This window comes from Eutrigla gurnardus, assembly GCF_963514095.1.
Source record: "Eutrigla gurnardus genome assembly, chromosome: 4".
Taxonomy (NCBI): domain Eukaryota; kingdom Metazoa; phylum Chordata; class Actinopteri; order Perciformes; family Triglidae; genus Eutrigla; species Eutrigla gurnardus.
Genome location: NC_139918.1, coordinates 21658640 through 21686639, shown reverse-complemented (window position 1 = coordinate 21686639; position 28000 = coordinate 21658640). Strand labels below are relative to the sequence as shown.

Below are 28000 nucleotides of genomic sequence, written 5' to 3'. Positions count from 1 at the left end.
AAATACCAACAACTCAACCGGAATAGGAGTAACAGTTTAAAACTACATTTTTAATTTGCAGCAAGCACTGTTGCATGTCATTTTTTTCTGTAAAGTCACAATAATGTGATGGAACAAAATGACAAACATGCAATATGTATGAATGAGTATAAAAACAACGTAAACAGATACATAAGGTTTATATACTGAGAAAAGATGTACCAATCACAGGCAACAAAGGACAAACTTAAAGGCAAAAATGTTCAATTCTTTAGAATTGAAAACCTCACGTTAAAAAATACTTCCATTTGTTTCCGTATGGAATAAAATAGAAAATTAAGCAATGTTTAACATTAAGGCAACATTAGAATTTGAACCTGCGTTAAGTGCATTGTGTGATACAATAACATAACATTCGAAACATTGTACATGAACATATAGGTTCAATTCAAACAAGGAAAATTATACATGACTATTCTTTACAGACAGGTGGTTGGCAACATTTCTTTGACATAGAAAATGGACAATTCATGTCTTTGTTATTTAAAAACATGACACTAAACATTCAGTGTTGGTTTTGAATATTTGGGAGACCAACCACTGTTGACATTTTAACTTGAACATGTAAAAATACAATATATTAGTACTTATAACACTTTCATGGTATATTTTCACAGACCGACATTTTCTCCCACTCTCAGCTTGGATGATAAAAAATGGTCCCCCCCCCAGTATACACTATGGCACAGATACATTAATATTTACAGATATAATAGGATTTTTGGCTTCAGACAAAATGGGCCTCTCTGTGTTCGAGCTCCTGCAAACGCCGAGGTCGCAGTCTTTGGTAGACGGGTTTAGTTTCACTGGGGCCGAGGTCGTCAGGGCTGCTCGGGGTTGGGGACTGTGGGGGCGATAGGGTCGAGACCCCGGGGTCAATGGCGCTGTCAGTGGAGTCTTGTGTCTGGAGCCATGTCTGTGGGGGGGTTGTTAGGGCAGGGGATGGGGTGTCTACATGGGCAGGATAGGTGGGGGTGAGGGATGGGGTGGTGGTGGTGGCGGTGGTTGTTGTTGTAACCGTTGTAGTCCAGTTTGGAAGCGTCCTAGTTCTGCTGTTGATGGAAACAGGGGGCTTGTAGAAAGTTCCCGGAGGAGGCTGCAGAGTTCTTGGTGCCCTGAGCGTTAGCGGAAGGTTTGGTGAGCTGCTAGACTTACTGACTGAATGTTCTGCATCATTTTCTCTTTTAGAAGTCCAGCCAGGCTTGACTGACACCGTGTAGGGGTTGTTGGAGAATATGGTACTAACGCTACTTGTGCTCGGGACCGGCAAGGAAGTGGCTACTGTGACAGGCACTGTTGCCTTTACAGGTTGTACTCCAGAGCTGGCAGGTGGCAGGTTGGCCACAATCATAGCAGTCCTGGGTGTGACATCATAATGCTTGTATTTCCTGTCCCACGTTCTCCTCTGCATGGTCTGTGTGTCAATGAAAGGAGTGATGTAGTAGGTGCTGACCCTTGATGAGCCACTTTGGCGTGCCTTTTCAGGCTCTGGTATCTCCTGTATAGTTTCAGAAAGAGGGTCCCGCTCAGCAGAACTTGCATCAATCTTAGCAGCAGTGTTGCGGTAATTCTTTTCGCTGGTCTGGGCGGGGTTGGGCAGGCGCTCTAGCGGCATGCTGATCGGTCGAGACACGTGTCTGGTGCGCTGGCCGCGTAGCTGGACCTTTGGTGCCACAGCAGTGGTGGAGGGGTTGGTGGTGCTGGGACGGCCAAACACCAAGGTCGACCTCTGGACTTCCCCTTCGCTAGATGTCTTGATCCCGTTGAGTCTGTCCAGGGCCGAGACCTCTGTCCTGTCTGTGCCTGGCTGGACCTCCTGGACCTCATCCATGATGTGCGAGGACGGGATTACGGACGAGTATCTTTTGTACACTTTGGCAGTCTGGAGGGACATAATAAACAATGAGGTTAAAATCCCTGAATCACATATTAAATATACATTATTACATATCATAACAATAACATGGATTTAGCCCTGTAACTCTGTCGGACGTACAATGGACACTTTGAAAAAAGAATCAAAGTCATTGCAGTGGAACCAAAGATATTGTCGTTTTTATCTCCCACGCATTTGTCCAAACCTGTTGCCTTTATTACCCCCAATACTACTTGACCGATAAAACTATAAATGGATATTCATGTGTGTTATGCTGGTATTAGCTAACATAACCTTGAGCTGATGAGGAGTGGGCTACAGAGTCTCAGTCTGGTGACCTCACTACTGTCTCCACCCCCTCAAACCTGTAGTCTTCACCACAACCAACGCTGATCACTTGAGACATTAATAAGACTTCACTCAGCTGCCCGTGGAGCCACAAAAGACTTCATACAATATTTTGTGAGCATTATTCCTCATACACTATGATGTGAAAGCAGCATTTATCCCACCCCTAAATCCCCGCTCACCTCTTTGATGTCCATCAGCGAGCCAGAGTGTCTGCTGAGCCGCTGCAGCTTCTGTTGGGGGGTAAGTCTGGGGGATGCCTGGCCACTCTGGGTTATATCAGAGCCGGACAAAAGCGATACGTCAAACACTGCTTGGAAGTGTCGCACCAGCAACTCCACCATCAGGGCCTGGTAGGGGTAGTCCACCAGGGAGGACAGGGACACCTCTGCATCTGTCTGCCGTGGCTTGACCAGCGTGGGGCCAAAGATAATGCCCAGGTTACTTGCAGTCATCTTGTTCTCCTCTGCCTGCTCAGTCACTCTGTGGGAAGTAAAGAGTCATGACGGGTTGTAAGGAAGTATATTGACTCAGGGACATATTGACATTCTGCAGACCAATATTAGCCCATAATGTGTTGAAATTGGCCAGTCTGTGTTGCCCATGGCAAGGAAGTTTCTAACATTCTTAAGAATATTAATTCTAAATATATCGCCAAGTTTGACCGTTAGTTTTATGTGCTTCATGTTACTTCCTCTGTGCTGTAGGGAAGTCTCTGTTTCCCTTTGTGTCTCATGAGGAAGTTTGTGTATCAGTTTATTTGTGGAGAGAGCGAGAGACAGAAATCCTTACAATGGACTAGCTCTGGGTGTTTGTTTACAGCCCTTACCTGTTTAGATGTGCTATCAGGAAACACAGAGTCCTGTAGTTGGCTGTAGGCAGCTGGCGGAGAAGGTCTCTGATCTTGAAGATGACTCTGTTGAGCTGAGTGCTTGCCCCCCCTTTCTCTCCTGTCGGTGTGCTCTGAGGTTTATCAGCCTCCTCCACGATCACTCTCTGGCACTCTTTGGCCAAGCCAATGATGTCGTTGTAATATCGATATTGGATCAATGGCTCTGGTAACTGTTCACAGAAGGGAAATGGTGATATGTTTTGTTTTCTTAGCAGTGGAAAATCCTATGTGTTAAGAAACTATGAATACTAAATTAAATGTTTGTTAAAAACAAGCAAAAATAAAAGAGTAAAAGCCCAAAACTCAGAACTATGGAACTATGTCAAGGTTAAGCATCAAGAATTTATGCCATCATTGAACTACTGTTTTGCTAAAATCACCAATTTTATAATTAACAATTTAACTTGTGTAAAACCACATATCACAATATCGCTGACTTACACTTAAACATAAGTTAACTACCAATTTCTGATAACCTTTAAGTGTTCAGAGAGATTTAGACCCACCTGTCTCAGGTAGAGTTTGAGGACATTGCTGATGTCGTGAGGCGAGAGATCAGACAGCTCAACCAAGTCCTTCCCGTTTTCAAACGCCTGACAAAGTTTCTCCACGCGGGATTTGGCACCATTCACACGATAAATCCCCTGTGAATACATGGGTTGGTGCATATTTAATATAACAAATGAACATGGCATATCAACGAGTGTGGTATTTAAGCCTCCCATGTACATGGCTTGAAAAATGACTGAAACAAAAGTTTACCTTGATGTTGAGGGCTCGACTCTCGATCTCAGACGCACACTTCTTGATGATGAAAGGGATGCCATCTTTGCTGTTCTTCGCTGCTTGGGCAAAGTCGATACCAAACAGGTGCAGTCTGCCTAGCAGCTTTTTATGGCCACACTGGATAGCAAGTGTCTCTAGACACTTCTTATGGCAGGCCAGAGAGCACTGGCAACGAAAATGAGTTGGAGACAGTTACATTAAGAAAATATGAAGTGGTCCATTGAATAATAATACCTTTTCGACAGCTTAAAAACGTTGCTGATTTTCATCCGGCTTTGTATCGTTGTTGAGCAGGAGAGCTCTGGGTGCTCCAGTGTGGAGGCAGGTTGAATGTGGTTCATTTGCATACGCGCATTGTCGTGGTACAAAGCTGGTTGAAAATCGGCAGCGTTTCTTTTAAAAAAAGATTATATGTACTGCACCTCCTCACACTCGGCTCCATGGAAAACCACCAGACTGTCACACTCTCGGCACTTAGACGGGGCTCGTAGTTTTCTCAGCTTATGAGTTTGAGCAGCTTTGGACATCTGAGCATTTCGGAAGGGACCTGGAGAATTGGCCGTCTCGGTCACCATTTCAGCCAGACCTGAAAATCAGAGCCGCTGATCAGGGAACTTACTAGACAAGAGTTCCTGTTAGTTCAAAGACGAAAAATACTGAGTTTCTGTGAGGACAGTCACATCACCCAGCCTACATAAATGGTGTGAAAGAAGAAAATATAAAATCCAGATAACATAATACTTCATTTGTGGAAGTCATATTCTGCTTCTAAATGCCAATGTTTTTTTTTTTTAAATCAGTCAAATAGCAGAACTGATTTGCTGCTCCATACTCAATGAGAAAATAAACAATCACACTGACGAGGGGAGCTTCACATAGACAGGAAGTGTAAGCTGAGGCCATATGCCAAAACTAACATGACCCCAATCTGTGCAGCTCTATCGAGTGTAAAAACATTTGCTGTAAGCGAAACCCACCACAGAGTCACGCTCATAAAAAAGCACGATATGTGGTGTGCTGTAGTCTCTCGCTATCTCTCTCTCCCCTTTTAAATTCCCTGTCACAGTGACTGGCTACGGTACTGCAGACATAAGCCCGACATTGCTATACACATTAGCATACATCTGCTTGAAGAGAAGGGGACAGTAAATCACACAAATTTAAATCACACACACACACACGTAAAATCACACACACCCCTTACCATTGTCCGAGGGCGACGGTGGCTCTCTCTCATCTAGATCATCAGCAGAAGACATGGTCCCAGTGGAGGGAGTCCTTGGCAGTCGTCTTTTGAAGTCACCTGCACATATATTAATATAAAAGTCATGAATATGTAACAACAATGTCCAGTGACTAATTGTAAAAGTACAATTTTCACCACAGACAATAGCCTACTGCAGTACCGAGAACAGATACGCTTTAGAGCTCTCCATGTGTGTATTTAGTGTTGAATATGTCATAGCTTTGCACAGTGCAACAAGTAGTTTCAGCTGAAGAGGGAAGTGCACTAGGAGAGGAGTAGTCCATAGGTCTGGTGTACAATAAGGAAGTTAGACTAAAATGATTATAATAATAAGAAAAACATCCTTCTTTAGCTTCGTTTGATGTTCTCTTTTTTTGTTTTTATCTTCTTGCTGTCAGTATCATCACAAAACCTTTTTATAAATACATTTTTAAGGTAAATTCCTCTTACCTGGACTGGCGGTGGGGGAGTCCATAGACCTCGACTCGCTGCTGCCTCCTGCACTCTCCGAATCACTGCACATCCCACCCTGGCTGTCCTGACTACTGGAGGCCCAGGCTTGCAGCGTTGCCTGGCTTCTCAGTGCTGCAATTAAACATACAGACCACTAGTCAGACACACAGACACAGAATAACAACAAAGAAATACAGCCGCTTCCTATTTTGTGATATAATTAACCTGGGTTTCAGTTATTCTCAGAGCCACGTGTTCACAAAGATAATTTAGACTTATGACGAGTAAGCAGCACACAACTGTTTTGATTTCAGTTCAGAGAACATTTCCATGACTCAGAACACAGGGCAAGTCCCTAAGAGGACTCGTATAAAATTCAGGCAAGTTTGCAGGCTGACTTGACCCAAAGATTGCCTTGTGATTGCCCCACATCTATGTGGGGTTTGGGAATCCCCCAGTTTCTAAAGATTCTGTGCACTTATGTTGAGGTAAAAGTACTCCCTAAGTATTTATGAAATGGCAACTCCTCTTAGCCTTTGTATTTCCAAGTTCTATGAATACCAGAAGACTATCAGTGTTTGGCTTGTGATACCTAGAATTCACATTAGAGTCCTTGATAAGCACCTTGTATGTCCGTGCTGCTGTTGGACCTGCGCTCACTGATCTTTGCAGGCCGGTGTAGGGGACCGTCCACTTCGTCTCCGCTAAGCACATCACAGGAGGTGATGGATGCCTGCGACAGGTTGCCGTGGGAGGAATGAGTGCTGCCGACTGACCTTTTGTTGAAGACATACCTGGGGAAATAAAGGCAGCATTTAAGGTTACGTGTGATAAAGATTTTGATTATCCCAAAGTCCAGTATTATTATATTACAGTTTGTCTATGGGGATTTGACAAAATTGTTGACCAGTAACTCTACCATTACTTCTCAAGGCACTTAGACTTGTGAGTTTAATTGTCTGGCATCTGATCTGACTGTTGTTCAATATAAGCAAGTATGTACTGCCGATTCATTTTGGGAAAGGTGCCTTGTATTGTATATTTCTAGCCAATAAAGGCAAACCTAAGTTGTTGTATTCCATAGTTGCAAACAGATGCTGAAACAAGTCGCAAAGTAAAAAAACAACAACCTAAATTTCATTTATTTCGACTAATTTCAAAGAATTTCTAGTTATGCAAGCTGGGCTTTACACATGACGGACTGAAAGAGAGAATTAGGAACAGAAAGTGAGATTATCCCATCCTGCAGACCACAGCAAACATATACTATTATGTCAATCATGTCGTAAAATGAAAGTACAAACTTGTCTCAAGCTCTAAATTTACATTCTAACCAACAAAGCATTTTTTCAATCAATGTCAACACTTGTGATGTATGCTTTACTGTAACGAGTAGTGTGTGTGTGTGTGAGAGTGAAGCTGGTTCTCTAATCTGGTTCTGACAATCTAAGTAGTGTGTTAGGGACAGCTCTAACCCAGAGCCAAACTCTCACGCTCACAATCTCTCCTGCTGCAGTCAGCCTGCGAAACAGATATTTCCTGAGGAAGGGCAACAAATTCAACATGCATTCTGTCTCTCCTCGATTCTCACTCTCTCGCTTCCTCCACTCTGACTCATTGTTACCTTCACTGAAACAAGAACGAGGCTATGAACAATTTCTAGATGGGCAGGAGTTACTTTAAGTAACTTCGAAAAACTCTCCTCCAATGACAAAGGTTAAACCTAAAACGATCGTCTCAGCTGGGCTCATTAACATGAACTATTTCTTATTGTGGCCTCATGTGCAACAATCTACCAAGTAATAACTGTAGAGTTCAAGTCTGATGTCATGTTCTACCACCACCACCACCAATCACAAAGCTTTCAAAGCCACCAGCCCTTAAAACGTAAAAGGTTTAGAGACAGAGTATTTAGTGTGCCATCCAGTCCTCCGTACCTGGTATTGTCAGAGGAGGTGGAGTCTAAGTGCACCCGTTCTCTGGGCAGATTTTTGGGCAGATTCCGGACGAACTCAGCGTAGCATTCACCCGGGTCATACAACTTGGCACTCTCGCTCAGGGCTTGGTAGTGGGCAGGGAGGGACACCGTCTGCAGCTGCTGCATCTGAAACCAGTTCACTGTCACCTGAAAATGACAGATCAGTTCAAGTTGAATGAGTAAGTGAGTGAGTGTCTCACTGACTTGATGAATCATGATAGGCAAATGACTACTCGAGTGACACAATAACATAAATGCAGGCAGACTAACATTCTTTCATGTACTATATTTTCATATTCAATATAAACAACCGAGTATTTGGTGCAAACTTTCGGTACCTGAAAAAATTGTACTGAAATAGATTTTTAGGAATCTGCGGACATGATTTGATAAATCACTCCATAAAAATGCATACAGTGCATGGCAAATGGCTTGGTATGTTTTTTAGCCTGTGAATGCCTTCAACAGCTTTTCCAAGCACACTGTTTAACTTTACCTTTTATACAATCTAAAAAATGTGTGTAATTTCAAAAATATAATTTGAGCCCAGAGGTTGCCACACACTAGAAGCATAGCACAAAGTACAAGTAGATCAGCCATTTATTTATCATTAATTTATCAATTTGTTTTCAAATTCATTATGGAATTCATCATTTTTGCCATTGTTCTCCATGTTCTTACAAAGAAAAAGACAAACAGCTAAAAACAAGGACAACGAAGCTAGGCAGAGGTAAAACAGAAAACATGTAACTACTAGTAGCAACATTGTAGCATAGATGAAGTGTTGTTATTTAGTGTTAGTCCTTGTATAAAATAAGCTTTCAATTAAACTGAACTTGCAGTTTGGTCTAGTGTTTCAAATTCTGGTTGTGAGGCTACGAGTTTGTTTTCAATGAATCATGAATTGTACCAATAAGATATTGATCTTATTGGACGACCCAGTTTCGTCTCCCAGTTCACTGGCTTGTTAGCTGACTGCTAAAAATATGTGCTGCCCACTCACAGCTTTGAGTGTGAGGTCACACTGGAAGACCATCTCTCGGATTTGTGCGAGGATGGTGCTCTTGGCGTTTGCCAGATCCATTTTCCTGACGCCTGCGTCAGCCATACAGCTCTGGTACTGGTCCTGGGCCTCCTCTGCCTGACCACAAGAATGGAAACAGAATAGTGTGAGGAAGTGGAAGAAATGATTAATTGCTAAGTACACTTTTAACTGCAAAGACTTGAGATTTTGAGAACTAACAGGGTGACAGAGACATGCGCCAACATTAATTAAAACACTGGCTGAAAATAACTATATAATAATAATTACAAGACACCCATTATTTCCCCATAACTTCGTTCCGGCCTACCTTCTGCAGAGCCTCCTCTTGGAGCTTCCTCTTCTTCTCTAGTTGCTTGTTACCAGCATTAGACGGCTCCTCCTGGCTGCGGTTGGTAGATGAGTGGGCTTTCTGGTACTCCTCTCTCCTCTGGGCCTTGAGCACTCGTGCCTTACGCAATGTTGCATTTGCCTCTTGCTGCCGAAACCAAAACGGATCAACCACAAAAGCAAATGTGATTACAATGTGACAGAGGTGGTTAACAGTTATCATTAATATAATCAGACGCGCCTTAATAGTGTGCATCGAAACAAGGATTCCTCACATACCATTTTCTTTTGCTCCCTCTGCCACTGCTCCTTGGTGTCTTTCCTCAACTTGTCAAGTTCATTTTTACGGGACAGAAGAGGCTGAAGAGGAAAGGGAACAATAACACTGAGTTACACAATTTCACAATGTCTAACTAACACTAAAGATAAGGCATACGGATGTTAACTATATCAGAGTTTTAAAGACTGTTGTAGAATATTACCGTTGACAAGAGGATTACAGAAATACTTTCTTTAAATTGCTAGAAGTCCAGTACCATTTGTACTGGAAATGAGAAGACTGAAAATGGCCCAAGAATAGTGCTCTCATAAGACAGAGAAACAAAATTAACAAATTACTGACTTGATTGCGGCCGCATCATGTTAAAAGATGTGCCCCGCACTTTAAGAGTGCTACATTTTGCCCAGGAGCCAATCATGATGAAGAGTGCATTTACAGGCCTTATAATTTTGTGCCTGTGGGATATAATGTGTGCGAGAACCAAAGTGAGTGGGGGGTCTCGGGGGATCATATCCACTGATCTTAATTATTGCTCATCTTAATGAGTTTTCCTCCTTATCATTACTCTTACCTGTATGAATTTATTGGTCTGAAGAGCCATTGCCGTTTGAATAAGCAGCTGTTTGTATTCAATGTCGTTCTTGAACGTGGAAACGTAGATATCACTGAATGGCATGTAGTCCTTGGATAAACAAAAATATGAAATTAACACCAAAAAAAAAACATTCATTTTAATTAATATATGAGACAATTCTATACTAATTACACATTATACATAAATATTTTTTAAAAGGTTCTTCCATTACCTGTTGACTGGCCAGTGTCTTAGCAGACTCAGCAATTTTGGCATAGTTTTTGGCATATTCAATATCTGAAAGAAAAAATATTGGAGAAAACAAAATTATGTCTGTAAGCACTGTCAACTAATGATTAATTATTGTGTTGGGATAAAAGCACGTACAGTGTATTTAATCTAATTGCATAATATTGGCCAAAAACAAACGGAGGTCACACCCGTGAGCTTCAGGTGAAACTCATTCTGGTAATGACATTGCACATTATGGTATATTACATCTATCTCGCACTGAATAAAATGAAGGGGACTAAGTGGATGTCACTATAAAGGGAGCACACAGTAAATTTAGCTTACAGGCAGTTAAATTATGTGCTTTTTAATATAGTGAACCCAAGCATACGCATACGTCGACTCTATGATATTGAGAATATGCATATAGAGTGGAAACTTAGCATAGTCACATGTCTTGCCATGTATGATCAATTTCCTTGTATTACTTTAATATTCCTGAACATAGCAACTACATGGGGAAGGAAAACACTGCCTTCGCATTATGAAGAAGTTTGCCATTGGGTATAAAGGAGTGAAGCCCTCTTTTCTAAACTTCACTTTAACATGGAACTGGGTGAATTTTGATGCCTAATATCTAGTATATGTACTGATGCAGTAAACCCCCATTTTGCTACCCAGTGCACAATCGATAGTCTTAATATCTCACCCATAGCCAGTCGTTTCTCCATCCAGGCGAGAAGGTCTTTGATATACTTGGACCAGGCCTTGGCATAGAGTAGCGCAGACTCCACCCCGCTGTCATTCTTCAGCAGGGTCAAGTCAACTTCTTCCTCCCGAGACAATGGCACCTCTGGGCCTAGAGATTCAGCGGAGGACAATACACATTTCAAAACCAAGTGAACCAAAACACATGGTATCAACAACATTTTGGATTTGTGAAAAAGTGTTGGATTTATACGTCTATCCCAACAGATGTGTGTGGGAGGTAAATGAAAAAAAAAGTTCAGGGTTAAAGTTGACAGTGTGGGAGGATATGAATGTGCCGGGCATTTTTCAAATAGTCCAACAGCGTTATTTTCTTTTTGCTGGTCACACCGTGATGCTCACCTCTTAGCCACCCGCCATGTGATTTAACACAAACCCCATGTGTTTCCCATCCCACACGAAACTACTCCGAAACAGGCAAGGAATGTCAGATATGTGAACGAAGAGGGGAAAACGAGCGACTCGTATGAAAAAAAAAAAGCAGCAGAAATAACAGGGGTGGAAGCGGAGACTTAGGGTGGGTCTACCTCAGGCATTCAAGAGTCCAGAGCCTAAATCACTCCGCTAAGTCACAAGCTTGACACCCTGGGCTACAAAGAAACCATTAAATGGTTTGTAAAGCAGCCATTAATTAAGCTATTACATTTCAAGATTCGTTCATTTTACGCCCCCGTTGCTCAGAGGTAAAGTAACGTGAATAACACTTACCCACAAGGTCAGTTTTCTCTGAGACATATCCCTCAGGATCCACAGAGAGATTGTCAAAAGACTGTGAAAAAGACATTTGAGATTATAAGGAGGGAATAGCAGACGTACAATCACAGTTAGACATCAGAAGCAGCTGGGTTTTCAACACCCCAATTAAGTGCAGAAAGCAAGTCTTTGAGGCTTTTTTAAATGGAGGCGTGGTGAAATTGCTCCTTTAAATGCACCCTTTTGAAAACTGTCATGTTTAAAAACAAAGCTTTAAAAAAAAAAATAGCTGGCTCAAAATCTAGGAGAAGAAAGGATGTCTCACCCTGCTTCTCTTGGTCTGGGGGATCCCCAACCCTGAGCCACTGTCCACATCTCCCATAAGGAAGTCAGAAACTCTGAGGGAGAAGATGTGGAAATGTAGAAGTATGTCAAAAGTACAGTGTGATTTCATCAACATTGCAATCTACTCAACAATAAGGGAGTTTTGGAAGTATGGGGTTTGTTAAAAAACAAAAAGCAGATATACATAGGACAGAAGTCAGCCCTGCTTTTATTTAACAAAAAAAAGGAATACAAATCAAGTGCTGTTGAAAAGGTATAGAAACATTGTACTCACACATTGCCGAATGTGAATGCCAGAGTGTCAATGGATGCGTGTATCTCGCCAAATATAGCTTTGGAATTTTCTTGGTTTACTTCCTTGAAGTTAATGCCTGTGGAGAGTGATAAAACACACAAGAACAACAGAAAAAATTATTAAATTGTATTACAAACCAGCTTATGCATAATCAATCATTCAACAAATGCATTAACACAACTAGGTCTTTATGTGGCTGGGTGACGAGGCCCCACCAATATAAAAAAAACACAAGGACAACAGGTGAAACCAAAACCAATAACAATGTATAAAAGTAGTTAAATTCATGAAATCTGCCTCAAAGCATCGGTTTTTGTTAAGCTTTCTGCAATCATAAGTAAGAGAGACCATAGTTAACTTCTGTGAGGGATCCGTCTATTGCCTGTATATGGGCTAAAGTTGTTTTAAGTAAGTGTTGACATTCTTCTCGAATGACTGACAAAAAGTTAAACACCTTGAGCGGTTAAACAGGGTCAAGAGTATGAAAGACAACTTTACGAAAACGGCTTAAACATCATAAAAGGTTAGAGTAGGAGTAGTCTCAGGTCAATGACATAGGCAGTCCATCTCTTCCCGCCCAATGAGGAATGTCTTCTGAATAGCATTCAAGGATGGTTTTTCAAGGAATATTCAGAAACAATCCCACGTTTTCTTTCCTTTGTTCCAGTGTGTTATAATCCCATAGGCCATCTTCCATTGTTGATCATGCACAGAAAAGGCAATTCAAGTGTACACATTCTGTAATTTGAGATCCTATTGAAAGCAGGACGTCCACTTATTTCAGAACCGTAAGGCGGTCAGAGTTTGACAAATGTTCACAAATGTGTGCACAGAGCTTTCCTTGTTAGGGAACAGTTTACTTTTGCTGACATTTGCTGAGAGCAATCAGAGAACACGAAGACGCAGCGAAATCCTACTAAGCTGAGTACTTCCTGTCTGCCCACAACAGGAAACACTCACACAGCTTGAGTTCTGCGACATGTAATACTATACATAACTGTGACGACACTTACCTTTTCTCTCTGTCACCTCTTATCGTTGTCAAGTAACTGGGTACTAGAAATTTTAAAAAAAGCTCTAAGCACTTCCAGTTTCCAGTCTGTTTTCTAGCTTTTGTGCTTCCATTTTCTCTTCATAAGAACAACTTCCATCCATGTCTGTGGCGGTTGCGTAATTGTAAATTTCCAACCTATGACGAAGCGTTGTAGGGTCATGGCATCCTTGGATGGGGAGACAACCCCACGATCCAGGGAACTCTCGAGGACACCAAAAGAGGGGAGACACCGAGGTGCAAGCCTCGCTGCCGTGCACCTCCCTGGCCCTGAATGCTAGCGTACAACTCTGCACTGACTTCTTCCTCAGGACATCCTGTGGGTCTCATAACAATGATTGCAGGGCTCTGCCCCCCCCCCTTTCACGATTGAAATATGGAAACTGCATCATTCATGTACAAGGGCCATTGTTTTCTCGTGGTTGAGCCATAACTGGGACTAAATATTTCTTTGGTGAGTAAAAACTATGCGTCATAACATTCTGATACTGGCTTGGCATAACTTTGCTGTGATGAGCTCTCAAAAAAAAAAAAATAAACTATGGAGAAAAGGGTGTCCACTATAACTGAACAACACACCTTTCTTCGATTGGTTAAATTCATCTACAAAAGATTTATCTGAATAGGGACAGACAGGGACAAGATTGACTGCAGCAAACGAATCCACTCTGTCAGCTTCAAGCATCTTCCCCAGACAAAGGGGACAGCAAGCAGGGAAAGAATTTCAATAAGTTGAGGAAGTTGACGCTTTTATTGCAGTGCCCTGCAGTTCTTCGGTAGGAGGAGGGGAAAATGAGCACTCTCTCAAAATGTGACCAGGCACAGAGACCTTGTCTGGGTTGAACCTCAATGAGAGTCTGTGTGTCATCAAAGACGTGATCTTTTCACAAACGGAGAAGTAGGGGCCATATAACAATAGCTGTCTCTGTCTAGCAATAACAGCATGAACCCCTTTTGCACCTTATATCAGAGTGCCGCGGTGCGTGTTCCCTACACGTTACAGTTAATTAAAAAGAGTGTCAGGTGAAAAAAAAACAATAGCAGGAGAACAGTTCGAGTGGATAACAATCTACATGTGAGTGGCATTTCAAACCGGTCCGACGGCCATGTGTTTGGAGAGGGAGGGAAGGAGGGAGGAAGGAGGGAGGATTTCTTTCCAGTAAATTCTGGCAGCTGTCCAAGTGCCCCAGGTGTCACGAGCATCAAAGAGCAACATGAGTGAAGAGACGACACACTCCGTAGACACGGAGACGCACAAGGCCTGTTATCATCCAAACCTTTGAGTCCTCATCTCTGATGTCTCACTGATTCATTCCTCTTTCAGCCTCTCCTTTTCAGTCCTCCTCTGGCTCGCTGTCTCGGTCAATATTGTGTTACCTACTGACCATTAGGGAGAGTCCAGCCGGGGTGTACGTTGATGCGAGGCACCCCCTTGTGGACAGGCAAGTCTCCAATCGTCAACAACATGTGCAGCTACTGTATTTACTGCTATGGAATCATACCGCGATGAAATCGTATATTGTGGTATCTTGATATTCAAATTGACAATACAAATACCAAGCACATGGTAACAAAAACGGCTCAGAAAAACGTAATGAATTCTTCTTATGGGAATACCCGAGTGTAGTTAAATAAAGTAATTGTCTTAATCCGTTAATCATGATGATGATACCCTTGAATGTCCACAGATTTTGGTTAAATTTAGAGTGATAGTATTTTTTGTATTTCGGGATACATCAAAGATCTGTATGCCTCACTGAACAGAATTCTATGTAATCATTCTAATTACATTGACAACAAAACTGTATTTACATCATGGCATCAGATATCAATTGGCTACAAGGTAACCCCAAGGGCAGACACTAATCCCCCATATGGGATTATTCATTTGATCAAACTGTTACTTTCTAAGGTCATGCATAAAACGATCACAGGCTTTCTAAAAGTCGTTATAAATGTTTATAATCGTGCATGACATCTTAAAAGGTTTATAAAGTATTATAAGTGGTGGACATGTATTATAAGTTCAGCATTCATAACACTGAACACTTTTAAATACTGGGGTCCCTTGGGCATGGAAGTATAAAGCATTATGAATGCTGAACTTATAATACATTATGTCCACCACTTATAATACTTTATAAACCTTGTAATAAGGTGTCATGCATGATTATAAACATTTATGACGACTTTTATGAAGCCTTATGAATGCATTATAATGTGATTATGATGCATATATACATGACCTTCATAGAAAGCGTTACCGTTTTGTTTTAGTATTCATTTTAGGAAACCCGTTTTGTTTATCACAGGTGTTTTGCAGGACTTCATACAAACTGTAGTATTCAAAACATGCTTTATAAGTGTGTATAAATGATAGAAATCTTCCGTTATTTGTTAGAATATGCTTGGCGCCATGGTGTCATTTTTCCAGCCCGTCACTGTCAGTCAGGTTATTAGCCTTAGTCTCAACAATGCCAACAATGCCAATAATTCCTTGACAATAATAGAACACTGGAGCTCCTTTGTTTCCTTTGTGTACTCTTAACATTGTCAATGGATTACTTTGGACTACAGATGCAGACATACATTCTTAAGCATTCCTAAGGTGTAGGTCACATCTCAGATACGGAGATAGAGCAGGTGAGTTTTCAGACAAGCACACACCTCGCACACAAACAGGAAAAGAATGAAGACACGTAGATGTGCTTGACCAACATGCAGCCTGCCAAGTGGGCCTCCTCGCTCGTTGAAATATGGAATGAAAATTACAGCCATGTAGTCTCTGCTGCACAGATTCTTGTGTGCAAGTCAGGTGGAGATATACCCTTACAGTGGATCACATGTCCAGCAGACTGAACTTGTGAGTTGAGATCTCTTTTGTTTGTCTTCATTTGCGAGACAGGAAATACATCTGTTGCTGAAGGAGTAATAACTTTTCATTCTGTGACCGTTCAGAAACAAATCTCCGAGCTGACTCTAACCAAGAATTGAGCAATAAAACATTACTTCGGGGTATTTCCCATACTAGGCTGTGAGACAGATGTAGGCTCTTAGCCATCAGTAATGAAACAATGAGATTTCATGCCAAGATATTTGGGCATCATCTGGGAGCCTGAGTGTTTCTAACTGTATATCTGTGTGCGTCCACGCATGCTAGTGAGGGATTACTGACCTTTGACCTTGGCGATTACCGTGCCAGCCGCTCCCAGGATGTCCACCGAGTTGAGGGTTTGGTGTTTGCCGATGACAGCCTTGAGGACGCGGAGTAACTCCGCCAAACGTTCCTGCACCGTCCCCTGAAGACCTTCAAGATTCTCTGGAACATAAGCGACACAGACAGGAAGTTAGCCATGTTAAGTCATGAAAGTATCAAGGCCTTGACAAGTCTAACAAAATATGATCTAAAACAAACACCTCACTACCATGCACCATTGGCAATCACACGTTTTCATCTATTACTCAAAGTCACCAACATATTGGATCACAGGTTAGCCAGTGTCAAATTAATTCCTGGCATTCCTTTGGTCTTAGCCACATGTGTTACGTGGCATTTTGACTTTGTCATTTTGGAACTATGAAACTTCCGTGCCATCTTTTTATCTAATCCAGACAGTCTGCCTCAGGCCAAGTAATACAGTACATTTTGTTTTATCTGCGAACATGCTTGCGACTTCAGACGAAAAGTAGAAGGTGGTTGTGGTTGAGAGACAGTGACTAACTCCGTTGTTGCAGCATAAAACTGTTGTGATGAAACTTCGTTTCTACTTCCTCCAGACGGACGGCGACACCTCGCACAACGGAAAAGGCATGTGTCTATGTAAACAGGTTGACAGCCAGGTGGAGTTGATTAAGAGATTATGACATGCTTTTTGTGCTCAATCGTGTGGCAAAATCAAACTTGTACTTTAAATAAACATCTCAGTTAACATAAAAGCTTTAGATTTGATCTGTGCAATAGTTCTCTTTCATTATCTTTGAGTTCTGATCGAGTTAAGAGTTACTGCTAAACGTCATCTTTATTATTATTTTTTTTTTTTACTGATCAAGCACTGAATAAATACAACTCTGGTGCCTGGGTTTATGCATGAATACATTTCATAAATAAAATGATTCTTTCTTCATCACAGGAATAACATTCTGTGAGCAGAAGTGGCCCACGTGGTAACTATTATGCAAGCATACACTTGCTACAGTCAGTGTGAGCAGAAAAACGAAGTAGAGGAAGATGCTGCATTTTTTGCAGATACCAGTGAGGTTTCTGAAGATGACACTTGAGGAGGAACGGAATGTACAAAATGCTTTTAAATTAACTCAATTGCTTTATTTTGCCAACCACATCACATTCTGTTATGAAAGGCATGTCTTTCCTGTAGATCGTAGCAAAACGGCAAAGGGTACTCCACCATTTATCTGTATTTAATTATTTTAATGAATGAACTATTTCACAACTTTAGGTATATATTTTTGCACAGCATTCCTATAGCACTTTCAATTCAGTGTTACAGTAGGTTTTACAGACAATGAAACGCTTTGGGCAACAACAAAAAAACAGTACAAAGAAAAACTTGACACACAACAGGAGAGGAAGATAGTCCGTCTGCCGCTCTGATGCAGGCTAATCAGCGGAGGCTCTGCAAGTTGGCACCAGACAATAGGTGAGTTCATGTCTAACTCACTGTTTTGGAAGTAGCAGGAAAAGTCTGGAAAAGTTGTCTGTTTTTCATCAAGGCCAAACCCACCAAGCAGGAGATGAGAGACTGAATTTATTGGAACGTTTAAAAAGAATTACAGTGGGTGTGAAAATGAGAGCCTGTGTGTGTGTGTCTTTGTGTGTGTGTGTGTGTGTGTCTCTTATTCAACAAGACACACACACACAAACTAATTCAATATACTGGTGTAAAACATAGTAGAATACCCATAATCCGCAACTGAGACATAAGCCCTGGCCATCTGTGACACTATTTCACAAGAATGGCAGGGGAGATAGACACAATATAGACACATGGCAAGAGGAGATGAATCACTGGGGGAACATAACATAGCACAAAGAAGACTTGAAGACATGCTTCAAATCTACACAAAATCAAAAGACCACAACAGCAACACCAGAAGTTAGTCCACTCCCTTTCCTAACCTCCACTCCCTAGGATTAGAGAAAATGTGTCCTGTCGACTCACCTGCTTGCCTGCCCCGGGGCAGGAGGTCCCGACCCTGCAACACACGCTTTGAGGTACCGCTCCCTACTGGCAGTGACAATGGGCTTTCATTAAGCACCCTCCTCTACCTTTTAACCTTCTTTTCAGTTGTGGTCATATGGGTATTTTTGGTTAGCTCGGCAGCGTTTGAAGATTTTCTCATCAAAGACATGTGTGATTTGGCGATTAGCATATGAGAGCCAGTCCTAATGAGGTCCACATCTGAGAGTTTTAACCTAGCATGACTTGATGTGTTTCTATGAAATCACAGCAGTGATGTTGGTTCAGATCTCCCATTTCCCTTTCCTCTGAACAGAGGAGGATTTAATTAGACTAGTCCTTTCTTTAGAGAAGTGAAAGGGGATACAAATTGTGGGGAAAAAACAAAAGCTGTTAAATTGTGGCAACAAAGACAGGGGGATGTCCTGAGCCAATCTGCTGGATTGGAACTGAAGCCAATCATGGCATTTTTTTCATGGCTTGGTATTGACTGTATCCTTTGTTTACTGTCACCCATTGCCAGCTGCCAAACATGAGCCACTGTGCAGAGGTAAAAACAATGGTGGCATAAACAAAAAACAGTCGGCAGCAATTTCAATAAATGATACACATTGACAGCGAGTTTCAGCGAACAAAGATCATGCCCATCATACTCATGAGAGTAGAGCTACAGCTTTTTGTGCAATACCTCAAGAGAATTTAGAGAATGCAAATCCTGCGTACTTCCTGCAAAAGGTTAAACTTTATGCATACTTTAATTTGTTATGCAGACCTGTCAAACATTCTAGTTCTAGCAGAGGTCATGTGAATCAAGAATTCCGATTGGGGTCGAAGGCAAAAAAATCGTCCAGACCAAAAAGCAGTAACAAATAATTTCATGAGGGTAAAAATGCAGTTTACTTCCTTTTCAAATACAAGTGTGCCCATGGCTTAACCTCCACATTGCACATGTCCATGTCAGCACAGTCTGTGTGCAATTAGGCTACTTAGATCATTGTTAATTCTTCACCCTAAAAACCCAGATTAAAAAATTAAAACAAAAGCATTGTATTCAACAATCAGAAATGGGAATAGAGTTATCAAAACAAGGTCAAATTTTGTGTGACAGCTCATAATGATCACCACCATTGTTGCCCTTTGAATTGTGTGACAGGATCTGTGCTCACTGCAGCGTGAGACAGCCGAGAGAAAGCTGGTCAAAATCAGTGGCGAGTGGTTTTGTCACAACAATGGCATCAGAAAGTGCACTAGAAATTTGCGGCCAATTGCAGGGGCATGCCATTGTTTTGGTAGAGATAACAGCACTGAGGCACAGAGTCGGGCCATATTGTTTAAAGAAGGACCCCCCGCCAACAACAACGCAGCTCAAGGCTGCCTGGTCTTTCTTTACAGTGGTGGGATGAGCTGGTGTCCCAGCCACGCTTCACGCTCGGTCTGCTTCATTTATTCTCTGCAACATCAAGACCTCCTTCTCTTTCAAGCAAATTAAGTCACAATGAAAAATAGTTCCACTATCATGAAAATGTGAGAATGCTGCCTAACAATACGCAACAACGTACACAAAATTGTACAAAAAAACTGCTGAAAAGCAGCAAATGTTAACATTTAAGACAGCGGATACATGTCAAATGTTTGATATCATTAGTATTTTGAGAATCAGTTAATCATTTAAAACACAAAGTTTCCTGGGATGTTGCAGCAGGTTTTAGTGGTGGCTCAACCATACCGTAACCATAACACAGGAGCTCAAACATTTGCTTTTTTAAATGAATGTCTCCCCTTATATTGTTGCATGTGTGTATGTGTGTGTGTGTGTGGGGTGTGGGGGGGCCCTATTGTGTCTAGCAAAGCTCATTGTGTGTCTGGTGCTGAGACCAATCTAATCCAAATCTTCAGGTTGCCTGACAGAGGTTACAGCCTTTACTCCCCCACTGATAACAGGTAATCAACTGGCCTGTCACTTGCAATCTACTCGACATGAAACAAGCCTCAACAGCTCTGGTGACACAGTGCTGCTTGGGAAACAGCCTCGGGGCTTTACTGAAAGACCAGGGAAGACATGGTTCCCGATCAGCATCCCTCCTCCTCCTTCTCTTTTCTGGAAGACAGGGGTGAAAGATTTACAACCGCCGGAGCAGATGATTTTCAGGTTTTCTCGTTGATGTGTATCCGTCTACTTCGTTCCAGGATAATGACGCATAGCTCTCTGTGGTGACTCAGTCATCACCCCAAATGCTTGCCTAAAAATGTAAATGGACACTTTTTGTCCATCCCACAGAGACGCCTGGACTAAGCGACACACAGACAGCATCCACAACTCACTTAAATCAGCCAGAAAACATTAAATACGCACTGCAAAATACTCTGCTTGCATTGTTGAGCTGCCTGCAACTTGATCTGCAACAGGTGGAATTGTTTGGTCAGGAAGCCATCTCCAAACACTAATCCCCCCCATCCAAACAAACACAGCATTGATGGGTGCCTCTCTGTTTTTTCCCCATACCTTGTTTGGAGACAAAGTGGGCTGCAGACATCACACAGACAGTAAACAGGAGGCACTCCATAAACAGTTACCTGCTCTCAGCCTATTAGTGAACTACTCTCTGTGAGGTCTGGCCTTCAGGCTACATCTTTTGACACTTCATTACATGTTTTTTTTGTTTTGTTTGGGGGGGGCAGGACTATAGAGCAGGTGCATGATAAGACTGCATTCTTAAATTCCCACACCGTCTATAACGGGGTATCAGGTACACAGGGACTTGAGACAAAACACCCGAACAACTGTTTCAAAGATTCCAGTCCAAACCTGGTTTTACACCATTAAGAAAGTCAATTAAGTCTCATCAAATTTTCAATTTCACGTTTCAGAAGCAGAAAGGAGACAATCTTTGGCATTTTTGCTTAAAAAATGACTCCAATTGATGAATAACTTAATTCTTCCCGTTCTAATTGTAATGTTGTAATGCCACCTGAAACAAAGGAAGGTTGGTATTGTTTGCATGTTTTATTCCCCATCCAGGGATGATTTCAACGTGAGAATTTGGTAGTACAAGGTTATACGTTTGAATTTCCACGTACGTGAAGGAATGACGTGACTTACTACAGCATGGGAATGTGAGCACAAGACTACTGTATTGGGCAACAGAAATGACTCATTCTTTTAAACGTGTGAAACGAGGGATCTAAGAATTTGTTGAGGCAGGCACAGCTGAGTTTTTGTTGTGTCTCTCAATTCAAAGCAAGCATTACATTAGCTGCTGTTGGTATTCTACAACAAAAAAAACAAGACTTGACTCACAAAAAAAGTACCACAAGCCTCTGCCCCCCTCTCTGCTAAGGCCTGATCCTCCGCTGTAAATTTCAGCAGGTCGGCCCAATCCCCAGCAGTGACGTCCCCCTGCTAGCAGGAGCTCCACTGGCCAATCCACCCCTCGCCATGACCAATCTCCTACACAAACATCCAAAGCCCATAACCATAAATCCCACCCCAGGAAACACACCCCAACCACAAGTTTGCACAAAAACATCCTTCAGCATCACAGGGGAAAGTTACTGCCCAACAAATCTCTCTTTTCTTTCTCCTAAGAGCAGCAGGCCATTAAACTATTATGCGCTAGAATTCGGCTTTTCTCTCGATTGAAGGAACCACCCGCAAGTGTCCACTTCAGTTGGCACAGGGGCACATGTGTGAGAAGGGGTATCCCCCCTTTTGTGGTACCTATTGCTGGATATGTTTTTAGCGAGTGATGATTGTATGAGTAGCACAGTAAACAAGTCTGCCCGTCTGACAACCCAGATACAGACTGGTACCATGAAACACTGAACAATGCAGTTTGACTGGAGAACAGCCAGATCTTATCAGTGTGTCATGATGACACCAACAATTGAAAAAAAGCCAGTTTTCATGGTGAAACAAGGACTTGTGCATCGGCTATTGTTCCCCCTACTTTTGAGACATGAAAAACATCTTCTCACGTAGCATTACACTGTATGCAGAACACTTTCTGTTTATCTGTGGTAAATAAGCTTGAAACCTCATGCTCTGCAACTGTGCTGTGTGTTGTTTATTCTACCCCGAAGAGCAACTGTAAGGACCCGGTGTGAAGCCCTTTTTCTTCCTTTTCTACCTGAGGCTGAAAGGCTAAAATAAGTAACCCAAACTCGCTTGAGTAGGGAAACATTCAAGGAAATAGGACTTCAGACAGTCTCCTGATGGCTATCTGTTGCTGTAACAAAAGCCATTTTAAGTTAAAACCTGATCCTGTTGGCCTCTACACTATCCATAACGCCAAGCACACATTCCTAAATGTTGTTGGCTTCATAATAATGGCAAACTACATTTTGTTTTCAGAACTTTTGTAAAATAGGACACATTTCTGAGTGAAACGTATACTCCTTCCATTCCTATGTGGTCAGTTAAATGAAAGCAAAACAAGGATGTCAAATGATGAAGAAAAGGGGGTTGTGCTTCATACGCGAGCTTGCACAACAGTAGAATTTTGTAAAATTATTCTTCATGACTTTAACACACAGGCTGTGATTCCACCGGGGACCACCGAGTCAATAAGCAGAAATATAGAGGTATTTTTGATCTGTTCCCTTTATTCCAAAGCTGGTATCGAATTTCAATATTTCCCAACCTGATATTTGAATTGAAAGACAACCTACAACCTACTATATTGCCTCTGACGAGTTGTATCTATGACCTGAAATCTAAGATGAATTATTTTAAGGAGTTTTCATAGTTTATCTGCCTCACACCTACCATTAGCCTATTGAAGGCCCTATAGCTACAAGTGAACATTTGTTCTAAAGGAATGCAGAGTATGCAGGAGAGTGGGGGGATGGGAGGGGGACAGCAGCTCGACTGTGTGTGGAGGACTCCTTTTTCACCCTGATTAAAACCATTAACCGAGCCGTTTAATGCAACGCAATACAGACTCAAATGACAATTTCAGAATTAAATATATATTCTGACATTTTGTATTGCTTTCCTCTTTTATTATATTGCCCCATGGTGCTGTACAAAACACTAGTTGTCTACAATTATTGCTTAAAATGCTTGTAATGTTGACATTAGGCCACAACGCGTGTGCTGGAGTAAGAAACAGTTTGCCGAGACTGTTGACAACAATTGCATACTGATACCACAATAATTTACTGAGTGGTTGTAGTTGCTCCATGATAGGATTGTGTTTTCTTTTAGATTTTGAAAGTAGACATTTGGGGGAACTTAAAAAAAGCATGGGACTAGTAAAAAAAACCCTGCTGTTTTTCTGTACTGTGTCCCCCTTCCTTTCAAGCCAATAATAATGATAAATGTATCTGAAATCTGATGGTTAAACAATGTAATGCAAATCTGAAATTTCGAGTGTGATGCAAATTGGCGAGAGGTTAAGGTTCAGTGATCAATGGCGTGTGTTGGAACGTGCGAGTGGACAAAGATCATCTTGGGACAGCACGGGGAGGGAGACAGGGGTCACCTACTCAGTCAAAACTCATACAGCCTCACATTCTTGTCATGGGTTACATTCTTTGACAGCTTGGCTATTGTTGTGCAACAATTCCTGCCAGCACAGTGCCTGGTGTGTAAATCTACACCACGATTTGACCCTGGGGAATTCAGAGGTGTGAAGTTGTTGGGCGTGAACGTGGTAGGTCTAGTCACCCTCAAGCTTATGGTCACTGAAGGAGTTCCCCTGTGGGTTTCCGTCAACCAAACGTGCAGCGTGCATGTGCCTCCGGCTAAAAACTGGCGGGTGTCCGGAGAGGAACAATAAGCATATTCCAAACTAAACTTTCCCAGTTTTCTTTGCATGAGGAGCTATGAGACACACACTGAAGGGAAAACAAACCTGCCAGATCCTAACAAGCTCACCCCTGTTGGCAAAAAAAAAAGCATTGTGTTGGTTTCACACAGTACTCCAGTAACAGAGCTTCCCAAATATGAAAAGAATAACACGAGAGCTGGCATGTGCCCCGCTCCCTACTTCCTGCAGCTTTCTAAGTCCACATATGGCGACCTGTTGCTGTCAGGCTGTTTATCATTTCAAGCAAAAAAAGCCAACACTTGCTGCTAATCACATCACAATAACACGATGAGCAGAGGCGTAGCACAGTGTAACCCTGCTTTGACTAAGTTTAGCAATATTTGTTTAGGAAATCAAGTTTACACCTCTTTTATTACATGGTGTAGTCATTAAGGGAAGCACAACCATGCTGATGGTCACGTATATAAAAAGGCAGCTTTTTCACAACATTAAACACACTTCCTTATACACCTGGACTTATTGTCCATACATATTTCTAATAAACCTTTAAGACATTTGTATGCCTTTGTAAGTTAGCATTGGAGTGAGTAATCATCAGTCTGTTGTGGATGATATCATCTTTGTGCCTTTACCAAAATACAAAATATATGAATCTGTCAAAAACAGACCGTTGACTGTATTTTTCCAGACTGTACAACCTCCCTGATCCCTTAGACAAAATGTATGTAAAAACTAGGGCTGAACGATTTTTTTTTAAAGACAAGCTTCAGTTTCAGTTTAGGCATAATACCTCACATTTCATTTTAAGTATTATGTGTTACCTTCCACAGTTTGTTACCTTTGTGAAAAGCTAATTTAACCCTTAAATAAATGTCCTTTATTTTACCCCTTCAGTTGACCCCTTTGATTATTTGTTGCAGTCTCAGATCTAAACCATAAATAGGTGACAGATTAGCTGAGTGACATTATGGGGTCATATGGTTTGATTTCTTTCCCATCTGCTCAATAAAAGCCATTGTTAACAGTGAGGCAAATATCCCAAATGTTTTTGCGTTGGCTCAGAGTAACACTCAGCACGACGCAAGCCAAGACTTACTCTCAGAGGCCTCACTCCTCCAGCCAGAGGAATGGCTAAACAACTCACTCCCACTACCAGACCTGCAGTCCCACCCCAGCTTGAATGTGTGTGTGTGTGTGTGTGTGTGTGTGTGTGTGTGTGTGTGTGTGTGTGTGTGTGTGTGTGTGTGTGTGTGTGTGTGTCTTTTAGTGGAAGTGCAGGACTCAGGAGTAGTAGTAGTAGTTGTAGCATTAGTGGAAGTCTCAAATTGATTCCACAGAAGAAAAATACCTCTGTCAGTGAAAGAACTAGAGTAAAACAGACTCAGCAAACTCAAGGAGGTCTGCTCACTGTTATTATACAATAAATAGACACATGGCATTAGAGTTCAAATGATTAGATTATTTGCTGAGTAAACTAAAACAGGTTTTCAATTGGTTTGAAACTGGGCAAAACAAGAAATGTCACATCAAGTTTGTTCTGGGATCCTTAACTTTTGACAATTTAAAGAGTAAATGATTGAATAAAAACTACACAGATGAAGTGATGATCAAAAACAAGACATAACATACAGTAAATTACTGTCAACATATGCTACTGTGCAGCCTTGTTAAATACTACGCAAGCATTTGAGTGGGTGGAGTGTTTGTGTGTGTCGGCAAACAAGAGCAAAGCCATCAAAACCAAGTGAGAGGAAGAGAGAGAAGGCGAGTAATCTGCTCTGGTGTCTGGTGTGCTTACACGTAGCAGTGTGTGGGTTTGTGTAGCTGTTAAGCGGCTAACAACATAGCAAGCACTCGAGCGTGTTGGCACTGAGGCCGTTATGATATATATAATAAAATGACACTCCACAGGTGGTTTTGGCTGTCTGTCGTGATGGCAAACAGTGGGTTTTAGTTATCTATCTGCAACACTGCCTTCCTGGACATTTCATCTTCTACAGTGCCATGGGTGCATCTGTATTTTGTGAGTATTAGCACAGAAGGCACCATGGAGTCCAAAAGAGTCCAAAACACTTGCTGTCAATACACTCCCAATGTATCTACAATGGAATTTGCTGGCAGCGGAATTTTAGCTATCTCCCGCATCACTGTATCCTTTCTAGTAAATGCACAAGGAGAAATCCTTGACAGAAGAGACTGAGAGTAAAGGACTTACTCACATGGAAAAAGCCTTGCTCTTGTCATTCTATGGATATTGCTCTTTCAACCATCTACCAAATGCTAGACATTCCCAACACATATATTGGGTTTGTTGAAAGGCTATCTAATCTCAACCAAAGTAAAAGTATGTGCATGGAAAGTGACGAGCGCACAAAAACTGCAATAAAACCGTTATCGGTATCCATAGATCACACTGAAGATACAAAATTGATTATCTGTAACCTGTACCCAAAGGTGGCTTTTCTGTCATCAACTATGACATTTTATGGTCTTTCGCAGTGACCTCCACACCTCCTGCACCAACACCTCTGCATTCCAGCTGCCCCTCCAGAACTCACCTTTACACTGAAAGGCCTCCTTGAGGTTGAGCAACACGTCGGCAAACCCCCGCACATCATTCACCAGGTGCATCACGTACTCCGGGTCCACTCCTGGTGCCCCCGCCAGGTGAGCCGTCAGCCCCATGCTGCTCAGAGGGTTGGGGTTCTTGGAGCTGCGGTCCATATCCCAGGTCTTGGTGGATCCAGCGGACAGAGATCCTGTGTGGGGCTTGGAGAGGTGTCGTGGCAGACCCTGGGTATGCTTAGTCCCACCGCCACTGCTGCTACTCTTCCGTAGCATCCCAGCAGCCACTTCGGCTGCCACCCTTCACAGGGGGGGGTACAGCGAGCCGGCTAGCCCCTGAACTTCCCACGCTGCCCTGGTCCCTGGATGGCTGTAAAGACAGAGAAAGATGTATGTGATTGTGTCTGTGTGGGCTTCCTCTTCAAACCCATTCATCTACTGTATAATTGCATCGTTAAAGATCTGTTAACTTGACTACACATAATGTTAGAATAAGAAGGAAAAAAACAAAAAAAACTCTAATAAACAGCGCATTCACGTGTCCGGTAACCGTTAACGGTAGATAACGCTACTCGTAGTTACTCGTGTGACTTATCTGCGTTTTTAAAATAAACTTCATAGGATGTTAAGACTTCAAAACAAGAATAATATACAACGTCGTGGCTCGTTTTTATCACTCAACCGCTTTAGATGTTCTTTTGTGTCGTGAAAATGTTTTACCTTTTCATTCTTTACCTAACGTCACTGCGGTTGTAACGTTGACGGCGTTTTGCTATAAACGTTAGCTAGCTTGTTTGCGAAATAACGTTATCTATCAATACATACAACGCTTTACAATAAAAAGTCAACGCTAATAAAAAATGGACACATGTAAAAGAGCACAACATCAACACAAATCTCGGGAAAATAACGTTAAATTACGAAGCGGCAGAAACGTCGAGAACAACGCGATTTTATCATGAAAGTTTTTACAGTGAAAAAGTGATGTTGTCGACCGGGGTCGTAAACTGCTTTGCTGGCACAGCCAAAAAAAAACGCGACTTAAACTCACCTGCTCTGTAGTTTACTGACATAATGGCCACGATATCCACACAAAACTTCACTAAATGGAGACCATGGAAACGCAAAAGTACAGTTAAAAAAACTCAAAAACCCCTAAAAGGCGGAAAGTTGTCCGCTTTGAGTCACTGTACATCGGAAAGCAGCCGACAATCCGCAACTCTCAAGTCAAACCTAATT

General features: G+C 42.0%; 2 protein-coding genes across 3 annotated transcripts in view; one reads left to right on the top strand and one right to left on the bottom strand.

The window, feature by feature from the left end:
• Window positions 1–28000, top strand: part of LOC311012013 (noelin-3-like) — a 124626-nt gene that overhangs the window by 58647 nt on the left and 37979 nt on the right. The gene's annotated exons all lie outside the window — the stretch shown is intronic.
• On the bottom strand, window positions 2–27970 carry LOC311011958 (rho GTPase-activating protein 29-like). 2 transcript variants are annotated; one of them, XM_084007195.1, is made up of 22 exons: window positions 27813–27970; window positions 26755–27131; window positions 16403–16546; window positions 12156–12252; window positions 11862–11934; window positions 11552–11612; window positions 10785–10934; window positions 10077–10141; window positions 9842–9952; window positions 9270–9350; window positions 8971–9138; window positions 8622–8759; window positions 7578–7765; window positions 6265–6434; window positions 5638–5772; window positions 5146–5244; window positions 4364–4527; window positions 3918–4106; window positions 3662–3799; window positions 3093–3325; window positions 2446–2746; window positions 2–1921 (listed from the first exon to the last, which is right to left on the bottom strand). In XM_084007195.1, the coding sequence occupies exons 2-22, from the start codon at window positions 27035–27037 to the stop codon at window positions 767–769; spliced, it is 4143 nt and encodes a 1380-aa protein (XP_083863321.1). In that variant the 5' UTR covers window positions 27038–27131; window positions 27813–27970; the 3' UTR covers window positions 2–766. The 2 variants fall into 2 exon arrangements, with proteins under 2 accessions (XP_083863321.1, XP_083863322.1); XM_084007196.1 differs by lacking the exons at window positions 16403–16546; window positions 26755–27131; window positions 27813–27970 and adding an exon at window positions 13190–13512 and having other exon boundaries at window positions 7–1921.

Bases quoted from the DNA above. Each gene is read 5' to 3' on its own strand.
- LOC311011958 (XM_084007195.1), bottom strand. From the start codon at position 27,037: ATGCTACGGAAGAGTAGCAGCAGTGGCGGTGGGACTAAGCATACCCAG. The intron at 9,953-10,076 runs GTAATGGAAGAA...TGTTTATCCAAG, and splicing joins AGACACTGGCCAGTCAACAG to GACTACATGCCATTCAGTGA. The intron at 1,922-2,445 runs GTGAGCGGGGAT...ATGTCCCTCCAG, and splicing joins CGCTGATGGACATCAAAGAG to ACTGCCAAAGTGTACAAAAG.